We start from the raw sequence: 23,579 nt of genomic DNA on the forward strand, positions 1-23,579 counted from the left end.
TGACTCAAAGTTGTGGGCCTCAACATGCCATTGCTACTTTTTAATAACCCTTGGACAACTTTTGTGTTGCGCTGCATGAAAACTGGTCATTGGTTGCTACTGCTACCTACTGTATGTAATTCCCGGAAAGGGAGAGTGGGAATCATCTGACACACGTGATGAGAACACAAAGAACACAATATTCACGTGTTGTTTATTTGTGCACAGATGAATGTATACATAGTATACAAATGCAGCGGATGGAAGAACAAGTCTTTTGCTGTACATGATGCAAAAGGAAATGAAACAATTCCAATTCCAAAGAATACAGGAACCATCTTTCAGATGGAAGATGTGGTTCCTCCGAACCAAAACAAAATAAACAACAGAATGGTATCATGGGAGTGGATTCTGTGCCAGGAAAGTACCTTTTCATTGACAGTGGATCTAAATGGAATGTAGAGCAAAACAAAAAGCCTTTTGTCACTTTCCTATGCATTGTAATAAAACAATTATTATTACATAATAATGTAACACAGGCTTTATTAGAAAAGTCAGTAGAGAGGACAAAGTTTCAGAAATTGAATTGCTGATGATGTGACATGGTCTTGTAAAGTTCCTATGATAATTTACCAGCATTGCATTGAAATAGCTGAACTGAACACACTGTAACTAATAGTATTTACTTGAAACTCAAATTCTCAAATGACCATCATGCAAAAGGGGACAAGGAAGAATATCAGCATCCACTCTACTGCAAGAGGTAAGAAAGCTATGCTATGTCAAGTTCACGTGGTGAATCTGAGATGTGTCTCTTGCAAAGGCTTTCCTCATATTCAGTATCCTCATTTCTTTGGCGAAACATGAATACAATCTGAGCGTTGTGAAATTTGCACTGTTCAAGACACAACATTAAGAGGAAAATGATGCATTGCACAATACAAGTACATTATTTCTTGAAACGAATCATTAGTTATATAGTACATACAGTGCGTTTGAGTCTCTATGTCTATATATACACATATTGTTTCTTTCTCTTAAAATATTGAATTGTTTGGCCAAATTTGCACTGCTTTATTGCATCACTGGATTGATTAAAATCCGATTCATAATTGATTTTATAATTGCCATTTGCTGATAATATTTTCAAGTGTATAGGATATTTCATTAACAATTTTTAATTATCATATGAGAAATATTACTATCAACTGTTTAATCATGGAAACTGAAAAAGGTATATTGTAGGGTTTTAACAAGACTTTAGCAAATAGTTCAGATTACAATTGTATTTTTTATTTTTTTTATGATATTTAATTTATGTCAATGTACCTAATAGATTAACAATTAACAATGTTAATAAAATTCCATTGTAAATACAAAAATAGCATTTGAAACTAGTGCATGGACCAAACAGGTCTTATATTTTGCAGATACAGTACTGCATTTCACATTTCATTAAGATTATTACAGGAAAAGATGGGGATGGTGAATCACAGATGAAAGATAGCTAACATACTGCTCCATAATCCAGTTGCTGATTTGAAGGTGATTGAGTGTCTGGTGTCAAATACAGCAAGTCTATAGACCTCCTGTATATAGACCGTACCTAGACCAGTGCTGTGTGTGCATTTGTGTTTTACTCTTTGTCTCACTAGAGGTAGAATGGCTGTGGCTGTGTCCAAAATAGTTCTTGCCTACTAAAATAACTAAAAGAATAAACAATGTATTAACCTTACCACATACGGTTTAGAACACACTGTTTGTTAAAAATATTTGCAGTAAGCAACAGATATCAACATACTAGGCTCATCCATACTGAGAGGGTATCATCTAATGAGTAGGCGGGTTGTTCCCTGCCTTTTGTTCATTTTGGTACAGCCCCTCCCGTTTTCTGTTTATCAGCTGTTGTCAAACTCACGTGGATCTAATAAACACGATCATCTTCCTCAATAGTGTACAGCGAATTCATATTAGATTAAAAGCCAAAAGAAGTCCTGGCATTAAAAACACTCAATATTAGAAATTTCCCATACAATAAAACATTATATTTTTTCGCATACTCAAAAACCCTACTACTTAGGACACAAGTACAAGTATTCAGGCACTGCCAGTAACTCAACTGAAATGGTCCCACATTTTGTACCTCTACCACTTTCTTTCCCTTAGCTGTTTCAAATACCAACAATGCCATGCACTACGGGAGTTTGTCAGAGCCCAATAGGACAGCGAATGGGTTTTATTTTCAAGAGCATCACTGGAACAACACAAAGAATCAGCAGACATAGAACTTCTCTAACACAGCTGCGCTGTGCAGAAATCTAGTTCCTGTGGCTTCTTCATGCCAGAGCAGTGCTCTCTGGGTAGGTGCATGCCAGTCTGAGTGGTGCAACGCAGCGGCCGCCGCTTGAAGCCCCTTCCACATGTCTTGGAGCACAAAGACCACTGGCCTATGTCCCACATGGGACAGGGGTCCCCACATACCCTGGTGGCAGCCGGCCTCTGTAAGCTGTCACAGTCCGTGGCTGTTTTGCCCTCTGGGTCCGTACACTGAACCAGTCTACTCTGGAGCCCGTTCCCACAGGTCACGGTGCACTCTTCCCATGCCCCCGTCGACCACATGTTCGGGGGCATGGACTTGTGCGACGACTCCTTTAGCTTCACCTTGTTGCGGTCCATCAGGACGCTGTTCTGCGAATGGCTCCTCTCCATTTTCTTCAGGATGTTCTCCTCCTTATGGTGCTCCCGGGCCAGGAAGAATGAATAGCGGACCCGGGGAGGGGTCATCTTCCCCACCGAGAGGACCTCTACGGTCAGTGCTTCCTGGAGAGGCCTGGTGGCCTGGAGGATCTCCACAGCACTAGTGGTGCCGCTGTAGCGCAGCAGGCTGCCCTTCACAATTATGTCCCGCTCCATCGCTGACACCACGTAGTTCCCATTCAGAAGGTATTTGCCATGTCGGTTCTTCACCGCTAGGTAGTTGTCGTCATTAACCAAGCCTCTGTAGCCACGCTGCCGGATGTCGATGTTGGACGCTCCCACAGGCAACATCACCACAAAGTTGTAGCCATGTCTGAAAAAAGTATGGTGACATAAAGTATGGTGACATAAAGTATGATGACATAAAGTATGGTGACATAAAGTATGATGACATAAAGTATGATGACAAAGTATGATGACATAAAGTATAGTGACATAAAGCATGGTGACATAAAGTATGGTGACATAAAGTATGGTGACATAAAGTATGATGACATAAAGTATGATGACAAAGTATGATGACATAAGGTATAGTGACATAAAGCATGGTGACATAAAGTATGGTGACATAAAGTATGGTGACATAAAGTATGATGACATAAAGTATGATGACATAAAGTATGATGACATAAAGTATGATGACATGAAGTATGGTACAAAAAAGTAGCAGATTCTTGCATGCACTAGGAACAGCATACTGTGTGCCGGTCACTTACATGGGTTTGGTGAACAATCCGGACACTTTCTTGCATCTTTGGTTGTCCCCTCCACACACACCACACTTGTCATACCTCTTATTGGAGCTGAGCTTGCCGTCACAGCCCGCCTTGATACATTTCCCTTGGACACACACTGCAGAGGTGTCAGGAGAACAGGGTGTTCCATCAACAACCTGTGGGTTTGAATAGGGGAATATATTAGTGAGAGAGAGAAAGGAAGTGAGAGAAAGAGTGCTTGTGTGTGTGTGTGTGTGTGTGTGTGTGTGTGTGTGTGTGTGTGTGTGTGTGTGTGTGTGTGTGTGTGTGTGTGTGTGTGTGTGTGTGTGTGTGTGTGTGTGTGTGAGCTTGACACTAAAGTAGAACTGATTTTTTACTTCCGAAAGCTCAAGTCACTTGGTCTGTAACACAATGCGCCAAAAAGGTAACTGGAAATAGTGTTGTATGATGCAAGGAACCCCTTTACAAAATTAAATGTATTATTATCATTACTATGCCTATTAGCATACAGAAAATCAGACAAAAATGTAAGCTACCCTCTGCCTATTGGTATCTTTGCAGATTCAAGACTGTCTCAAAATACAACATTGCCCCTTTAAAGGCCCAATGCAGCCATTTTATATCAATATCAAATCATTTCTGCGTAACAATTAAGGACCTTACTGTAATAGATTTCCATTAAAATTGTCAAAAGCTGCTTTTTAGCAATAAACAATATTTCAAGCAAGAATTTTGCTAGGACTATCTGGGAGTGCTCTAAATGGGGATGGGAAAACTGAAAACTAGCTGTTATTGGCAGAGAGGTTTGGAACTCTTTTTGTTATTGTTCTATTAACCAATGAATCGCATGGTGATGTCACCATGGAAAGCCGGTACTCCCACCAAAGCAAACCTGCTGATTAGAATGTCCTGTGTTGAGTGTATTTTCAACCAGCAACTATCAGGAAATAATACTGATCAATTTTTTCACACTTTTACAGTGTTAGTTTCATCAGCAGTTGTACAATATGATATAAAGCACAGAAAAAATGGAATTTGGACTGCACTCGTTCTTTACGTCTCTCCTTGAGGATGATTGCAACACTAGGCCTACATTTACAACCAAATACTTTTTATGTCTTTATAAAATAATTTCCTCATTCAATGAATCATGTGGAAAATGGCTAAATTAGGCTACTTCAAAGCAAGGTAACGAACTGAGACACGTTTATCTATAACCTAAGGCAAAATATTCAGGTTTCAGGGGCTGCATTGGAGATATTTGTTAATTCTAAGAATATATTTTAAAATTGTCAGAATGACATGGCCAGTGTTGAATAGAGGGGAATCCCAGCTTTCCAATGGTGTCAGATTTTGGGAGAACAGCAATACTTTGCATCCAGAGGACAATTATCCAATTCTGATCCAATTCTGATTGGAGTAATTGTTAGATATTGTAATTGATAGAGAGAGATTCCATTCTAAAAGACCCCAAATGGATCCACACTTTTCTATCCAGCAACTATCTGGACCATCTAAAGACAGAACAGCAAACAAGAAAGTCTAAATATCAGAGTGCTCAAAGGGAAAGAGAGGTCTGGTATGTATTGATATAAAAGCTTGTTTCAGTGCTTGGTTGGTTGGTTGGTTGGTTGGTTGTGTAAATACTTGCCGAGATACAACAGCTGTAAACAACACAGTCCATGACTGCTGTCTCTCTCTCTCTCTCTCTCTCTCTCTCTCTCTCTCTCTCAATTCAATTCAGTTCAATTCAAAGGGCTTTATTGGCATGGGAAACATGTTTACATTGCCAAAGCAAGTGAAATAGATAATAAACAAAAGTGAAATAATAAATAAAAAATTAACAGTAAACATTAAGTCACAAGTTTCAAAGGAATAGACACATTTCAAATGTCATATTATGGCTATGTACAGTGTTAAAATTATGTGCAAATAGTTAAAGTACAAAAGGGAAAATAAATAAAGATAAATATGGGTTGTATTTACAATGGTGTTTGTTCTTCACTGGTTCACCTTTTCTTGTGGCAGCAGATCACAAATTTTGCTGCTTGATTGCACACTGTGATAAATCTTGATGGCACACCGTGGTATTTCACCCAATATATATGAGATTTTATCCAAATTTGTTTTGGAATTCTTTGTGGGTCTGTGTAAACTGAGGGAAATATGTGTTTCTAATATGGTCATACTGTACATTTGGCAGGAGGTTAGGAAGTGCAACTCACACTGCCCATTTTGTGGGCAGTGTGCACATAGCCTGTTTTCTTTTGAGAGCCAGGTCTGCCTACGGCGGTCTTTCTCAATAGCAAGGCTATTGTCACGAATATCACCGAAGGTGGCTCCCCTTCCGTCGTCGTAGCTGCCACCGATCCCTTTTTCCCTTTTTGTTTGGTTTTGTCTAATTGTTTTCACCTGTTCCTTGTTGGCTTTTTTGGGTTGGGGTTATTTATGTTTGATTAGCCCACTTGTGTTTGTGCAGGCTTGTTGCTGTGTATGTAAGAGGTGTATTGTTTATTGTTGGGTTTTTGCTGTCCGAGTATTACCAGTGGTCCTTGGGTTGTGTTTTACACCTGTGTTTTGGCTTCACCCATTTGTACATGTTCCTGGTTGTTGGACATTAAAGCTTTTTTCCCTCGAATCTTCTGCTCTCTGCGCCTGACTCCACAGGACCGGCAACGCTACCATCTCCTCCAGCGGGATCCGGTGCCAGCACTCTGCGTATTACACCTCCGAGGGAGTACGATGGAGCGGCGGAGGGGTGCCAGTGATTCCTGCTTCAACTAGAGCTCTACCTGGCCACCGTTCGGCCGGCTCCCTCGGACGAGGAGAGCGTGTGTGTCCTCGTCTTTTGCCTGACGGGTAGAGCCCTGGAGTGGGCCAATGCCGTATGGAACGTGCCCGACTCGGCAAGGGGCCACTACCCGAAGTTCACCCGCCGTTTCCCGGCCGTGTTCGATCACCCTCCGGAGGGCCGAGCAGCGGGTGAGAGATTGTTCCATCTCAGGCAGGGGACGAGGAGCGCGCAGGACTTCGCGCTGGAATTCCGGACCTTGGCCGCTGGAGCAGGTTGGAACGACAGGGCCCTGATAGACCATTACAGGTGTAGCCTGAGAGAGGACGTCCGCAGGGAGCTGGCTTGTCGGGACATTACGCTCAGCCTGGACGAGCTTATAGACATGTCGATCCGGCTAGACCATCTGCTGGCTGCTCGCGGACGTTTTGAAAGGGTCCTGTATGTTCCACCTCCTGGTCCTCCCGCTCCCATACCGATGGAGCTAGGTGGGGGGAGGGGGGGGGGGGGGGGGGGCTGCATCTAGGGAGACAGGAGGAGGAGGCTCCTCTTGAGGAGGAGGCTCCTCCTGTACCAGCTGTGGCCGGAGAGGGCACACTTCCGGTCGGTGCTGAAGGAGTCCATCTGGGAGTCGAGAGGGCAGGCAGAACACTCTTCGGTAACCCCAGGTGAGTCAGCACCACACTCACCACACTCACTCAGAGCTTCCTGTTGGTCACATGTCACACATCCCCCCCTTCCCCGTGCACTCCTTAGATAGTCGACTGTCAGGTTCAGGGCTGGTCAGGGAGGCCACGATTCCTCTGGAGATGATTACGTGGGGGGATCATAAGGAGCGGATTAGCCTGCGTTTACCTGCGTTTCCGGTGGTGCTGGGGATTCCCTGGCTAGCTATTCACAATCCTAAGATTTCGTGGAGACAGGGAGCTCTCCAGGGGTTGTCTGATGAGTGTTCAGGCAGGTGTGTAGGATTTTCCATCGGTGCGACAACGGTGGAGAGTCCAGACCAGATTTCCACCGTGCGCATTCCTGCTGAGTATGCCGATTTGGCTATCGCCTTCAGTAAAAAGAAGGCAACCCAATTACCACCCCATCGACAGGGGAATGCGTGATAAACCTCCAGGTAAACTCTGCACTGCCCAGGAGTCACGTGTATCCTTTGTCCCAGGAGGAGACGTTGGCTATGGAGACATATGTCACGGAAGCTCTGGGACAGGGGTACATTCGGACCTCCATGTCACTCGTCTCCTCGAGTTTCTTTTTTGTGAAGAAAAGGGAGGGTGGTTTGCATCCGTGCATTGATTATCGAGGTCTCAATTCCATCACGGTGGGTTTTAGTTACCCACTACCTCTCATCGCTATCGCGGTGGAATCATTTCACGGGGAGCGGTTCTTCACGAAACTGGACCTCAGGAGCGCGTATAATCTGGTGTGTATTCGGGGGGGGAGATGAGTGGAAAACCACGTTTAGTACCACATCTGGCCATTATGAGTACCTCGTCATGCCGTACGGGTTAAAGAATGCTCCAGCCATCTTTCAATCGTTCGTTGACGAGATTCTCAGAGACCTGTACGGACAGGGTGTGGTGGTGTATATTGACGATATCTTGATCTACTCCGCCGCACGCATGTGTCTCTGGTGCACAAGGTTCTTGGGCGACTGCTGGAGCATGACCTGTACGTGAAGGCGAAGAAATGTGAGTTTTCCAAATGAGCCGTTTCCTTCCTGGGTTATCGCATTTCCACCTCGGGGGTGGTGATGGAGTGTGACCGCGTCAAGGCTGTGCGTAATTGGCCGACTCCGACCACGGTAAAAGAGGTGCAGCGGTTCTTAGGGTTTGCCAATTACTACCGGAGGTTAGTCCTGGGTTTTGGCCAGGTAGCGGCTCCTATTACTTCACTGCTGAATGGGGGGGCCAGTGCGTTTGCAGTGGTCAGCAGAGGCGGACGGAGCTTTCCGTTGTTTGAAGGCGCTGTTCACCGACGCGCCAGTGTTGGCGCATCCGGACCCTACTTTGGCGTTCATAGTAGAGGTGGACGCATCCAAGGCTAGGGTTGGAGCCGTGCTCTCACAGCGCTCGGGTACGCCACCGAAGCTCCACCCCTGTGCTTTTTTTTCAAAGAAGCTCGGGCCGGCGGAGCAAAACTATGATGTGGGGGACAGGGAGTTGTTGGCTGTGTTAAGGCCCTGAAGGTGTGGAGACACTGGCTTGAGGGGGCTAAGCACCCTTTCCTCATCTGGACTGACCACCATAACCTGGAGTATATCCGAGCAGCTAGGAGACTGAATCCTCGTCAGGCAAGGTGGGCCATGTATTTCACCAGATTTCGATTTACGATCTTGTATCGACCAGGTGCCCTCAACACTAAGGCCGACGCGCTGTCCTGCCTCTACGACACTGAGGACCAGTCCATCGATCCTACTCCCATCATTCCGGCGGCTAGGCTGGTAGCACCGGTAGTATGGGAGGTGGACGCGGACATCGAGTGGGCGCTAAGGGAGGAACCTGCGCCTCCACGGTGCCCGGAGGGTCGTAGGTACGTGCCGCTCGCTGTTCGTGATCAATTGATTCGGTGGGCTCATAGTCTACCCTTGTCAGGTCACCCGGGTATTCCGAGGACAGTGTGAGGTCTTAGGGGGAAGTATTGGTGGCCCACCTTAGTGAGGGACGTGCGATTCTATGTCTCCTCCTGATCGGTGTGCGCCCAGAGTAAGGCTCCTAGGCACTTGCCACGAGGGAAGTTACAAACGGCCGTGGTCCCATCTATCAGTGGATTTTCTCACTGATCTTCCCCCGTCTCAGGGGAGCATGACGATCCTGGTCGTTGTGGATCGGTTCTCGAAGTCCTGCCGTCTTATCCCGTTGCCCGGTCTCCCTACGGACATGTGTCTCTCCTCAGGCCGGTGGTAGCTGGTCCCATGCAGGAAGGTGAGGTTCCGGAGGTCCCTCCGCCCCCTCTGGACATCGAGGTGAGGGGCCTGCAGTACCTTGTGGACTGGGAGGGGTACGGGCCGGAGGAGAGATGCTGGGTCCCGGTGGGGGACATATTGGATCCATCTATGCTGAGGGAGTTCCATCGCCTCCATCCGGATCGCCCTGCGCCTCGCCCCCCGGGTCGTCCCCGAGGCCGGTGTCGGGGCGCTGCGGGAGCCGCGTGTCAGGGGGGGGGGGGTACTGTCACGAATATCACCGAAGGTGGCTCCCCTTTCTGTTCAGGTGGCGCTCGGCGCTCGTCGTCGGTCTACTAGCTGCCACCGATCCTTTTTTCCCTTTTCGTTTGGTTTTGTCTAATTGTTTTCACCTGTTCCTTGTTGAGGTTTTTGGGTTGGGGTTATTTAAGTTCGATTAGCCCGCTTGTGTTTGTGCGGTACTCACCTTTGGAGCAAGGACATAGAAGTAGCCTGTTCCATTGGCTCTGCAGATGAGCTTGCACTTGTCCTTGGGTGACACTCCAGAATATTTGGGGACCCACACCACAGACGCTGAGAGCCTGTTGGTGTTGAGGCTGAATCCGTTGAACGCCTCACACTGCTCCTCACGGAAGCTTTTTCCTATGGATTGTATGCTTATTAGTAACATGGATCCAAACGAGTACACATCTGTAAAAAAAACATGTGGGTCATCCTTTAATGAAGCAACTTACAGTGCCTTGCGAAAGTATTTGGCCCCCTTGAACTTTGCGACCTTTTGCCACATTTCAGGCTTCAAACATAAAGATATAAAACTGTATTTTTTTGTGAAGAATCAACAACAAGTGGGACACAATCATGAAGTGGAACGACATTTATTGGATATTTCAAACTTTTTTAACAAATCAAAAACTGAAAAATTGGGCGTGCAAAATTATTCAGCCCCTTTACTTTCAGTGCAGCAAACTCTCTCCAGAAGTTCAGTGAGGATCTCTGAATGATCCAATGTTGACCTAAATGACTAATGATGATAAATACAATCCACCTGTGTGTAATCAAGTCTCCGTATAAATGCACCTGCACTGTGATAGTCTCAGAGGTCCGTTAAAAGCGCAGAGAGCATCATGAAGAACAAGGAACACACCAGGCAGGTCCGAGATACTGTTGTGAAGAAGTTTAAAGCCGGATATTGCACAAATCTGGCCTTTATGGAAGAGTGGCAAGAAGAAAGACATTTCTTAAAGATATCCATAAAAAGTGTCGTTTAAAGTTTGCCACAAGCCACCTGGGAGACACACCAAACATGTGGAAGAAGGTGCTCTGGTCAGATGAAACCAAAATTGAACTTTTTGGCAACAATGCAAAACGTTATGTTTGGCGTAAAAGCAACACAGCTGAACACACCATCCCCACTGTCAAACATGGTGGTGGCAGCATCATGGTTTGGGCCTGCTTTTCTTCAGCAGGGACAGGGAAGATGGTTAAAATTGATGGGAAGATGGATGGAGCCAAATACAGGACCATTCTGGAAGAAAACCTGATGGAGTCTGCAAAAGACCTGAGACTGGGACGGAGATTTGTCTTCCAACAAGACAATGATCCAAAACATAAAGCAAAATCTACAATGGAATGGTTCAAAAATAAACATATCCAGGTGTTAGAATGGCCAAGTCAAAGTCCAGACCTGAATCCAATCGAGAATCTGTGGAAAGAACTGAATACTGCTGTTCACAAATGCTCTCCATCCAACCTCACTGAGCTCGAGCTGTTTTGCAAGGAGGAATGGGAAAAAAATTCAGTCTCTCGATGTGCAAAACTGATAGAGACATACCCCAAGCGACTTACAGCTGTAATCGCAGCAAAAGGTGGCGCTACAAAGTATTAACTTAAGGGGGCTGAATAATTTTGCACGCCCAATTTGTCAGTTTTTGATTGTTAAAAAAGTTTGAAATATCCAATAAATGTCGTTCCACTTCATGATTGTGTCCCACTTGTTGTTGATTCTTCACAAAAAAATACAGTTTTATATCTTTATGTTTGAAGCCTGAAATGTGGCAAAAGGTCGCAAAGTTCAAGGGGGACGAATAATTTCGCAAGGCACTGTATAAAGGCTTTAGGACATTCAAAAAGTCTTCATGAGCACTACATACATGCTTGACAATTTTTTAAAATATTTAATAAATAAAATATGGTTGGATAGGTGCAGTGAAACGTGTTGATTACATCTGGTGCATTGCCAAATGTGACATTACCTTTTTGCCACTGTTCATATAACATGACGTTTGCTTGTGAATGATTTCTGAAGCTTCTGTATAAGCTTTACCATGGACTAATGGCTTTCTTTAACATTTCAAAATGTAATTTTAAAGTGAGACTGTTGTTTCACACGTATTTTTACATATTAGCATGTCAGCAAATCTTATTTCTTGTGGTAAGGAAGCAAAATGCATTTTTCGAAATAATGTAATTAAGGATTACTTAAAACTTCACAATGAGTTCTACCTGGTTCTGGGCAGGCGTCCAAATTGCAGGAGCGATGCTTCAGACGGAGTCCTTGGCAGTATTTCCCCCCATATTCTGGAACAGGGTTGTTACAGTCTCTTTTGGCCAGCTGAACTCCTCCCCCACAGGTTCTAGAACATGACCCATACACACCCCACGTCCCCCATCCACCGTCCACCTGTAGGAGAACTACACACATTTAGAACCTGTACTCTAAATTACACGTAGAACCAATAGTAACATTTTAGTGTACATTCAGAAATATAGTTTACAGTACATATTATTACAAAGATATAGATGTTTCATTGTTGTTAGATTGTGAAATCATTGTATTCATTGTGAGATCAGTCTCTATCAACATCTATATCAATAGTAATAACTAAGCAGATCAGAACACTGACAGTGAGTGTGCTCACCTTGGTCTTATTGGTATTGTTCTTGTCGGTGCACACCCCTCGGAAGCAGAGCTTACTGTTGCCACAGCTGGTGCCATCAGCCCAGGGGAAATGACGTGTCTGGCAGACCAGCTGGCCTCTGGCCTTGCCCGTGCACCACAGCTTGGAGCAGTGCTGCATGTAGGGACAGGGCTTGGAGCCCGTACCGAAGGCCAGCTCACACTGGCGGTGGAGGCTGTAGTTGGTGCCTGGGAGGCTCTCAGGCAGAGCCAGCAGTTTTTGGGGCTGATCCAGAAGACAGTCCCCTTTCGAAGAAAAACAACCACAGAGTCAAGATATCAGCTGTGCAAAGCTTTTTGTAAACCATTACATAGTCATATTTTCCAGCCCAAATAAGTGCAAATACCTGTGCAAAAAAACGAGTATTTTTTTAAACATTAAACAAGCGTTGAAGCTCGTTATATGTCACAGTCAGCTAATGCAGATGTTGAACAGCAACAGTATTTGACATGAGAGGCCCATGAACTCCAATGCTATTGCTTCTAATTGCATTGCCCCATTCAAGAACTCCAATAGTAAGAACTGTTTAGATTTGCTGCAAGAGTGAGAACAAAGTCTGATGTTTTTCAAAGGAGGGGGTGCATATATACATTTGTATGACAGCTATAATTTACACAAGCAGAACTCACACGCACATGCATGCACATTGTATGACAGCTCCAATTTACAGAGACCGAGCTGAGTGGCTGACTGACCGTGGCCTCTGTCCAGGAAGTCTGTAATGATGGCTGCACTGCACACAGACCAGGGGTTGGCACGGTCAATCTGGATCAGCGTGGGGGACATCATGTGGTTGTCCTTGAGCTTCCCAAACACCTCCTTGCAGGCGTTCACATTGTCATGGGGCATGTTGAAGACATGGCCTGAAGGACAGAAGAAATAGCACAGGGAGGAAATATGACCAGAATGGCTAGAAAATCTGAAAATACAGAGCATCGGTTTGAGAATACCAGGTTATTTCATCATCATCTCATCATCGTCATTTTAATCAATGTCAATCATCATCAACCAATTCCAATAATGTTCTAATTCACGAGTCAAGCTCATTCCATGGAGGGCCGAGTGTCAGCGCCTTTTAGCACCTCCTTTGTATTTAATTGAGAAATGAAGGTCACTAATTACAAAGGAACTCCCTGGTTGTCTAGGTCTTAATTGAAAGGATAAAACAAAAACCTGCAGACATTAGGCCCTCCATGGAATGAGTTTGACACCCATGTACTAATTAGAGGATGATTTAAAAAAGAGGAAAAATCCCATTCTCTGCTCAACAAGCCATTGAGACCTTGCTATTGTCGAGTGGTGGTTTGGTTGCAGATATTTCCCCCTTTTATTAAGTTTGCAATGTCCATTTGTTTTGCTCAGCCTGCAGTAGCTCACGGCGCTAGCCTGGCCTGGTACCAGCTGCTTATGTTTGTAGTGAAGACCACTGACAGTGGAACATAATCACAGATTCATTGGGACGAGGACAATGAGAGTCATGGTGATTTACTAGTCTTCTTCAATGCATCTGTTTACGGCAGGACTGAAGTTGGATCGCCATACTTCTCTTCTAAATCATATAGCATACAATTATACTATATGTTGTAGGGCTAGTATGTATTTTATACACTATGTTGTGAAATGTCATGTATTCACTTGAACTCTATCCCACTCCAAATATCAAACCAACCACTTTTCACAATGCTGTCATATGAAGTTTAATAGTCACAGGCAGTGGAAGGAAAACTGTAAGATGGAACTGAGGACTTTGTTTCCAACAACAAGGCAAGTCATCTCATCCCACACGGAAATGACGACTTCACAAAGGGATGTCAAATATGACAGTCCTTTTTGAAGGAAATTCTATAATTAGTTCATAGAAGTGTGCACCTTAAACCAGTGCCTCTCAATGGGGCCTCACATCTGCTAGTACTTCCCCATCTGTTTTCAGGCTTTACTTCCTTCACAGCTCCACATGGATGATTGAAAACACTTGATGCAACTGTCACTTGTTGTCTCATTAATAATACCAGCCTTGACAAAAAATGGCTTCAGTGGTAATGAGACTGTTGGACAGAATGACACCCATTTCACTTGATCAAAGGAAGAAGGTGAGAAAAGTTCAAGAGTTTTCAATGGGGCCATGTTTTTTTCCCCCCACCAATGTCTGACAGATTAGAATTGGTAATCAAATTTTGTCAAGGACCCCCTTGGGCAGTTCACACATTGAGGGATTATGTATGCTCTTTGGTCCAATTTACAACATCTCATTTCTATGGAGATTGATGAACTTTGCAGTACATCCGCAACAACAGACTACAATTGAATTAGTTAACACCACATGACATCATCAACACCTATCATCTTTTGTGCAAGACGTGCATAATGCTTACATGTTCACTCTGGCAATAACATAATAACATACAAGTCTACTTGGGCATCGACATATTATTAATTAGCTGTGAACATCGAAGACGACAAGATGCCCAATGAAGAGCTCCGTGGCCTGTTTGTCAGATGTTTCTAACTCCCTGCCTGGCTGTTCCATCCCTCCTTTCAAGATACAACTTTATGAACCTCCTATCGTCTAAAACTGTGGAAGACCATCACCCACGTACTGCCAGATCCCTGCATTTGTTTTGGAAACATTTTTGTTTTTTGTTGTTTTTATTTTTAATAGTGACTTTGATTCTACCTGTAATGAAAAGCACTATATAAAATAAATAAATATATTATTATTATTTAGTCTTCACATGCTATCTAGAACCTATAAGGGTTCTTTGGCTGTCCCCATAGATCAAATCACCACGATGTCACAATAGCCTGCACATTTGATTCTGGTTTGTAAATGCAGAGTTCTGTGTATGGTTGGTTCTCTGCATGGCTCTGGTCTGTGTTTACAAATAACTATCGTATAATGTAGATGACAGTATGGTAGGCGGCCGGCAAAATTGTCGCTATTTTCACAAACGGAACAGGGTCAAATTATCAGATCTTAATACTTTTTGGTATTAAATTGCCTGGACCAATATATCTATTTGAAAACAGGGGGGCAGGTAGCCTAGCGCTTAGAGTGTTGGGCCAGTAACCAAAGGTTTGCTTGTTTGAATCCCCAAGCCGGCAAGGTGAAAAATCTGTTGATCTGCCCTTGAACAAGGCACTTAACAGCCGTCAATAATGGCTGATCCCTGACCATGACCCCGCTCGCTGAGAGTGTCTCAGGTGGAGTTGGAATGTACAAGAAACACACTTGTACAAGTTACCCTCTTGTACATGCAGTGAAACAGGACAAATATAAGCACCCCTATTTGAGTATACAGTGGGGCAAAAAAGTATTTAGTCAGCCACCAATTGTGCAAGTTCTACCACTTAAAAAGATGAGAGAGGCCTGTAATTTTCATCATAGGTACACTTCAACTATGACAGACAAAATGAGAAAAGAGAAAAAAAATCCAGAAAATCACATTGTAGGTTCCTCCTTTAAAAGTTGTGTCATACTGAGGCACACCTTGTGTGCTGCTGCAGCATTCTGTGGCATGTCATAATTGTCAGGCATTTTTTCTGTTAATGCAAGCTAATTTGACCTCCAGAGGGCATCTTTGAGAAGCATTCGATCGTCTTCCATATTGGCATTACCAGAGACGGGGAGGGCACGCGGGAGACCGGGGTTCAATCCCCCGACGGGGAGGCAGGAGTAGGCTGTCCTTGTAAATATGTAAAAAATAGTTAAAAAAAAAATAATCCTGGAATGAGTAGGTGTGTCCAAACTTTTGATTGGTACTTGCTTAATTAATTAGATTAATATTATGGTGTTTCTATTCCATGAAAAAATGAAAAACCCTCTGGGTAGGATGAAACGGAAAATATGGCGCTGTACAATGTGACGGTCGGCAGTACAGTACTGGGCTATTTAGCTAAAGAATCCCTGTGTCGTGCGGATGGGAGACTGTGGTATGTGTGTACATGTGAGAGAGGGAGAGAAAGAATGCTGTAACATACCTCACTCTCCATTGTCTTACATTGGATTTGCTTATACTGTATAATCTACTCTAGGAATGTGTGTGAGAGTGTTTGGATTTCTTTAGATATTGTTTATATACAGTACCGGTCAAACGTTTGGACACACCTACTCATTCAATGGTTTTTCTTTATTTTTAGTATTTTCTACATTGAAGAATAATAGTGAAGACATCAAAACTATGAAAAAACACATATGGAATCATGTAGTAACCAAACAAATGTTAAACAAATCAAAATATATTTTATATTTGAGATTCTTCAAAGTAGCCACCCATTGCCTTGATGACAGCTTTGCACACTCTTGGGATCCTCTCAACCAGCTTCACCTGGAATGCTTTTCCAACAGTGTTGAAGGAGTTCCCACATATGCTGAGCACTTGTTGGCTGCTTTTCCTTCACTCTGCGGTCCAAATCATCCCAAACCATCTCAATTGGGTTGAGGTTGGGTGATTGTGGAGGCCAGGTCATCTGATGCAGCCCTCCATCATGCTCATTTTTGGTCAAATAGCCCTTACACAAGCTGTAGGTGTGTTGGGTCATTGTCCTGTTGAAAACAAATGATAGTCCCACTAAACACAAACCAGATGGGATGGCGTATCGCTGCAGAATGCTGTGGTAGCCATGCTGGTTAAGTGTGCCTTGAGTTCTATATAAATAAGAAACAGTGTCACCAGCAAAGCACTCCCACACCATCACACCTCCTCCATGCTTCACGGTGGGAACCAGACATGCAGAGATCATCCATTCACCTACTCTGCATCTCAGACACTGCAAAATTCTCAATTTGGACTCATCAGACCAAAGGACAGATTTCCAACAGTCTAATCTCCATTGCTCGTGTTTCTTGGCCCAAGCAAGTCTCTTCTTATTATTGGTGTCCTTTAGTAATGGTTTCTTTGCAGCAATTCGAACATGAAGACCTGATTCACGCGGTCTCCTCTGAACAGTTGATGTTGAGATGTGTCTGTTACTTGAACTCTGTCAAGCATTTATTTGGGCTGCAATTTCTGAGGCTGGTAACTCTAATGAACTTATCCTCTGCAGCAGAGGTAACTCTGGGTCTTCCTTTCCTGTGGAGGTCCTCATGAGAGCCAGTTTCATCATAGCGCTTAATGGTTTTTGCGACTGCACTTGAAGAAACTTTCTAAAGTTCTTGAAGTTTTCCACATTGACTGACCTTCATGTCTTAAAGTAATGATGGCCTGTCATTTCTCTTTGCTTATTTGAGTTATCTTCTGTATACCACCCCTACCTTGTCACAACACAACTGATTGGCTCAAACGCATTAAGGAAAGAAATTCCACAAATTAACTTTAAACAAGGCATACCTGCTAATTGAAATGCATTCCAGGTGACCATCTCATGAAGCTGGTTGAGAGAATGCCAAGAGTTTGCAACGTTGTCATCAAGGCAAAGGATGGCTACTGAAGAAACTCAAATTCAAAATATATTTAGATTTGTTTTTTCACTTTTTTTGGTTACTACATGATTCCATGTGTGTTATTTTGATAGTTTAGATGTGTATACACACCTTCCTAATATTGAGTTGCACCCCCTTTTGCCCTCCGAACAGCCTCAATTCATCGAGGCACGGACTTTACAAGGTGTTGAAAACATTCCACAGGGATGCTGGCCCATGTTGACTCCAATACGTCCCACAATTGTTTCAAATTGGCTGAATGTTCTTTGGGTAGTGGACCATTCTTGATACACACGGGAAACTGTTGAGCATGAGAAACCCAGCATCGTTGCAGTTCTTGACTCAAACTGGTGCAACTGGCGTATAATACTATACCCCATTCAATGTCACTTAAATTATGTGTCTTGCACATTCACCTTGTGAATGGCACCCATACACAATCCATGACTCAGTGGTCTCAAGGCATAAAAATCCTTCTGTAACCCTTTTCCTCTACACAGATTTAACTAAAAATGGTTCTTCTAAGGGCTCTCCTATACACCAAATCAGAACGTTGTTTATAAACATTCTGATTTGGTGTAGAGGAGAACCCTTAGAAGAACCATTTTTTGTTCAAGGTAAAAATCCTTTTGGTTCTAGGTAGAACACTTTTGGGATCCACGTAGAACCCTATCCATAGAGGGTTCTACATGGAACCCTAAAGGGTTCTACCTGGCACCAAAAGGGTTATCCTATGGGGACAGCCGGAGAACCCTTTTGGAACCCTTTTTTCTTAGAGTGTTCTGGTAGATCTGATCTGAATGATACCGATAATACACAGTAAGAGTGATCTTCACTCACCCAGTTCATGAGCAGTGGTGAAGGCTGAAGGGAGACCGTCATCCTCGATGACAGAGCAGCTTCTCTTGGGATCACACATAGTTCCCACATCTGCCATGCCTAAGGTGTCACAGGTTGTGGCTCCACACAAGTCCTGTTGCAGAAGACAAATGAAATGTGATCATCTGGACAATGTGATGAGATGGGGAGATGTGTAGGTGTGTAATGTCATTTGTCTTACGCGTATAAGTGTGTTGTTATTTCATTGCATATCCACGATCTTTTGGTAGATATTAAAGCAGAAAACACTTACAATCTGGTCCATTGTTCTGGTTGGGTCCATTTCTTTATCTCTCTCTCTCCCTGTCTCTCTCTCTCTGATGTGCAAACAATCTGGCCCAGTGAGCTAACCCTTTAATCCGCAAGATGCTTAGGGAATGTTACAGCTGTCAGAGAAGAACAATTCCACTGCCACGTGCCAAAGGGTCTGTCTGACAATGGAACTGATAAAAATGTATTGTACAACACTTTCAAATACAAGTTTATTTGATTTGAGTGTGAGAATTCTTATCCGATACAACTGCATTGTTCATACAAGTACATTAAAACAATGCCTCTAGCCTACAATATTCAATTCAATAACCCCCTCCCCAATAAAGTCAATAAACACTCTTTATCCCTACAGGGTAACTGTATAGGTCAAGGCATCTTCGCCATGTAAGTGGGATCATTTTACACCACTTTGATCACAGTTGGACAGAATCAGTCTCAGAATGAAATGTTATGCATTTTGCTATGCACTCAAAGAGAACCAGTGCATCAGATTGCTTCCAGCCAAGCTCGGCTTAATGGAAAACAGACAGACTGGCTGAGTCCAGGCTGAGAGGCAGGACTAAAGGCTCACAGCTGGAAGTGAGTGGATCATCACAGAGTAATGGATACTTCCCATTCCACCATATGAGTGTAAAATCCTAGCTCTGGTCCAGGGCGTTAGTGCTAATACTGAGGATTCTGTTAGCAAGCTGCACTGAAGCCCTGTATCAGAGCTAGTGAAAACCCTGCCTGGCCTGTTCTACCTGTGGCATTTCTCAACTCAGGTTGGGATCATAGAGAATGATAGAGGCCTCTAGTGACCAAAAGGCAGTTTTAGCATGGGCAGCGCCATTGAGGGCTTCTACCATGCTTCCGCCAATTTAAAGTAGTCAAAGTAGTGAGTGGGGATTCCTATGCGTTGTAGCCTCAATGGTGCTGCCCATGCTTTCACAGATGCTATAATGGCACAGATATAAAGACGAGTCCTCTATCTACCTCTATGGTCGGGATGGAAAAATAGGTGACCGGCTATACCCACTTTCCTGAAAGATGTGAAACAATATTTGTTCATACGGTTCAATCTTGTTCCATGAGCATGTTTTTTGGCTCAGTGATCCTAATAGTGTGGACCTTTATGCTAAATCTTCTGCAACGTGATTCATGATAGGAAAAAGGAGGGGGACTTTTAAGATGTCAAGACAGATGTGATGCTTGTTAGCTGTGCAATTGCAAGCAATGTTTTCATTTTTTGCATTGAGTAAAAATTTGAATTTGGAAGTGGAATTTTAGTTGATTTCCTTAATAGAAGAGGAATTGACACCCAAACCCACCTTGTCTCAGCATTACCAGGCTGCATGTAAACACACAGGGATGTGTCTATAAAAGAACACTTAGTATTGTATTTGCAGATAATGTATTGGGTTACATAATGAGATCATTATTCCAAATGGAAATACAGTGCCTTGCGAAAGTATTCGGCCCCCTTGAACTTTGCGACCTTTTGCCACATTTCAGGCTTCAAACATAAAGATATAAAACTGTATTTTTTTGTGAAGAATCAACAACAAGTGGGACATAATCATGAAGTGGAACGACATTTATTGGATATTTCAAACTTTTTTAACAAATAAAAAACTGAAAAATTGGGCGTGCAAAATTATTCAGCCCCTTTACTTTCAGTGCAGCAAACTCTCTCCAGAAGTTCAGTGAGGATCTCTGAATGATCCAATGTTGACCTAAATGACTAATGATGATAAATACAATCCACCTGTGTGTAATCAAGTCTCCGTATAAATGTATCTGCACTGTGATAGTCTCAGAGGTCCGTCAAAAGCGCAGAGAGCATCATGAAGAACAAGGAACACACCAGGCAGGTCCGAGATACTGTTGTGAAGAAGTTTAAAGCCGGATTTGGATACAAAAAGATTTCCCAAGCTTTAAAAATCCCAAGGAGCACTGTGCAAGCGATAATATTGAAATGGAAGGAGTATCAGACCACTGCAAATCTACCAAGACCTGGCCGTCCCTCTAAACTTTCAGCTCATACAAGGAGAAGACTGATCAGAGATGCAGCCAAGAGGCCCATGATCACTCTGGATGAACTGCAGAGATCTACAGCTGAGGTGGGAGACTCTGTCCATAGGACAACAATCAGTCGTATATTGCACAAATCTGGCCTTTATGGAAGAGTGGCAAGAAGAAAGCCATTTCTTAAAGATATCCATAAAAAGTGTTGTTTAAAGTTTGCCACAAGCCACCTGGGAGACACACCAAACATGTGGAAGAAGGTGCTCTGGTCAGATGAAACCAAAATTGAACTTTTTGGCAACAATGCAAAACGTTATGTTTGGCGTAAATGCAACACATCTCATCACCCTGAACACACCATCCCCACTGTCACACATGGTGGTGGCAGCATCATGGTTTGGGCCAGCTTTTCTTCAGCAGGGACAGGGAAGATGGTTAAAATTGATGGGAAGATGGATGGAGCCAAATACAGGACCATTCTGGAAGAAAACCTGATGGAGTCTGCAAAAGACCTGAGACTGGGACGGAGATTTGTCTTCCAACAAGACAATGATCCAAAACATAAAGCAAAATCTACAATGGAATGGTTCAAAAATAAACATATCCAGGTGTTAGAATGGCCAAGTCAAAGTCCAGACCTGAATCCAATTGAGAATCTGTGGAAAGAACTGAAAACTGCTGTTCACAAATGCTCTCCATCCAACCTCACTGAGCTCGAGCTGTTTTGCAAGGAGGAATGGGAAAAAATGTCAGTCTCTCGATGTGCAAAACTGATAGAGACATACCCCAAGCGACTTACAGCTGTAATCGCAGCAAAAGGTGGCGCTACAAAGTATTAACTTAAGGGGGCTGAATAATTTTGCACGCCCAATTTTTCAGTTTTTTATTTGTTAAAAAAGTTTGAAATATCCAATAAATGTCGTTCCACTTCATGATTGTGTCCCACTTGTTGTTGATTCTTCACAAAAAAATACAGTTTTATATCTTTATGTTTGAAGCCTGAAATGTGGCAAAAGGTCGCAAAGTTCAAGGGGGCCAAATACTTTCGCAAGGCACTGTAATTGATGATTGCATGGAAGCTAATCTGCAAGCAAACATCAAAAAGAGTTGACACCGTGTTACCACCCCTTACCTGTTTGGTGAATAGGATTGCAGTGTCCCAATATTCAGGGTGCTTGTCATTGTATTTGTTTAAATGTTTCTGCCAAGAACAGAAACTGCGTAGAGTGAGGGCAGCATTGGTGGAAACCTTGGGTCCTTTCTCTGCTTCGTTGATCACCATGAAGCCCACTACCACTATGTTTATGTAGTTCATGATGCTGGGGTGCTTGTACAGCTTCGCAGCAACAGACATCAGGGTCAACAGGTAATGTTTCAAGTCATCCCCGTGAAATTTGGCCATAGACTCATCAGCCACGACAAGAACCTCCACAAACCTAGGGATGGAGGCAAACCTTTTTGATCTACCCAAGCTCTTCAATACAGTTTCAGTCAGGCTGTCCATCTCCAGTCCTTTCATGTGTTTATGTTTCTCAAAAGACCCTGAAATGCTTTGGGTCAAACCAGGTCCTACTCCACACCTGTTCGTGGTGGAATTGCCGCTGGAGTCCGGGTCGCGTCCCCGGCGGCGTATGACGTGGGTTCTTCTCACCCTCTCGTTCGAAAGCTGATTGATGAAATATTCCATGCCCTGGTAAGAAAAGGCGCCTTGTAAGCCTTTGCAGAGGCTCAGCGCAGCATACGATTCCTGGTCTGCATTGACATCGCCAGAGTAGAAGCAGTGGCTCAGGTCTGTGGCTGCAGAGGAATTTGATGCTAAGGAGCCGCTGTGAGGAGGGATGTTGGGCGCAATAAATGTAGAATCCGGTAAAAGATTGAGATAAAATTCTTGACTGAAAGCCGTTATTTTAAAAACAACTAGTTGGTCATTCTTTCTCTCCTCCGTCTGTCGAATAGTATGTCTTTCTAAATGTTTATGGTCTAATCGAACAGGTACGCAAAAATCTATTTCGATGCAATAGTTCAATTTTGCATATAATAGGACATCCATAAAAATAAACAGAGAGCCAATAAACGTAGTCATATTTGCAATGCAAAAACTATTACTTATCGATTAATCCGCCACTGTCCTTGGTGGTGCCAAGTCTGCATGTGATCCAGTGCGCTGTGTCACAGAGCCGCAGTTGAGCGTCCTCAAAGGATGAAAGACCAAAAGATGTGATCGATTCCCATCTTGAACCAGACTATTGAAGCCAGCCTGCTCTTTGGACTTGGTGAGTTTGACTCTCAGTCTAGAGTCATGTTTATAAACATCGGGAACTGTCAACGGAAATGTGGGGAGGTCCTTGGAAAAGCTCATTGGACATGGTCTAACCCCTTGGTTTATGCTTTGAACCGCAGCCACTTGTAGCGCTCTAAATATTATTATCACATGTGGCACAAGCTGAACTGTCTCCTCCCACTATCCGAACCAAAAGTGCGTCTCTGACGCAACGGGTTGAACACTCATCGACAACGACAAAGTAGCCTACTAAAGTAACACTTTTAGTACAGTGCCAATTGTACAGTGTGAGTTATAGATTCAGGTGAAACTAATATGACTTAATCCGGCATAACTAATCGATTGATTAAACTATAATATTATACAAACTAATTATCGTACAAGGTAACTAGGCTTAATGACCTAACAGTTCAAACTCCATGCGTAATGCAAATACACCCAAGAAATATTGAGAAATAGCCTAATAATATTTCCAACAATGTCTAACCTGCTCTAGGCTATAGTTTAAAAAAGAACGACACCTGTTGCGCCTGCAGTAGAGTGCGCATCTCTGGTCATTCCCGCGCGTAAAGGGCATCTAATTATTTTGTGGTCCAATACTACCACCTT

The 23,579-nt window shown here is 43.5% G+C and overlaps 1 protein-coding gene across 1 annotated transcript; it reads right to left on the bottom strand.

Moving 5' to 3' along the window:
• Positions 1-160: 160 nt before the first annotated feature.
• Positions 161-22,988, bottom strand: LOC139382267 (A disintegrin and metalloproteinase with thrombospondin motifs 15). Its single transcript, XM_071126137.1, has 8 exons — positions 21,822-22,988; positions 18,371-18,503; positions 12,807-12,974; positions 12,073-12,356; positions 11,657-11,834; positions 9,621-9,796; positions 3,453-3,628; positions 161-3,049 (listed from the first exon to the last, which is right to left on the bottom strand). Exons 1-8 carry the CDS (start codon positions 22,770-22,772, stop codon positions 2,272-2,274), a joined length of 2,844 nt encoding a protein of 947 aa, XP_070982238.1. The 5' UTR covers positions 22,773-22,988; the 3' UTR covers positions 161-2,271.
• Between the last annotated feature and the right edge of the window lie 591 nt (positions 22,989-23,579).

The sequence above is a fragment of the Oncorhynchus clarkii genome, chromosome 24, assembly GCF_045791955.1.
Source record: "Oncorhynchus clarkii lewisi isolate Uvic-CL-2024 chromosome 24, UVic_Ocla_1.0, whole genome shotgun sequence".
Classification (NCBI taxonomy): Eukaryota; Metazoa; Chordata; class Actinopteri; order Salmoniformes; family Salmonidae; genus Oncorhynchus; species Oncorhynchus clarkii.

Bases quoted from the DNA above. Each gene is read 5' to 3' on its own strand.
- LOC139382267 (XM_071126137.1), bottom strand. From the start codon at position 22,772: ATGACTACGTTTATTGGCTCTCTGTTTATTTTTATGGATGTCCTATTA. The intron at 12,357-12,806 runs GTCAGTCAGCCA...TTTCTTCGAAAG, and splicing joins CTTCCTGGACAGAGGCCACG to GGGACTGTCTTCTGGATCAG. The intron at 11,835-12,072 runs GTGAGCACACTC...GTTCTCCTACAG, and splicing joins ACAATACCAATAAGACCAAG to GTGGACGGTGGATGGGGGAC.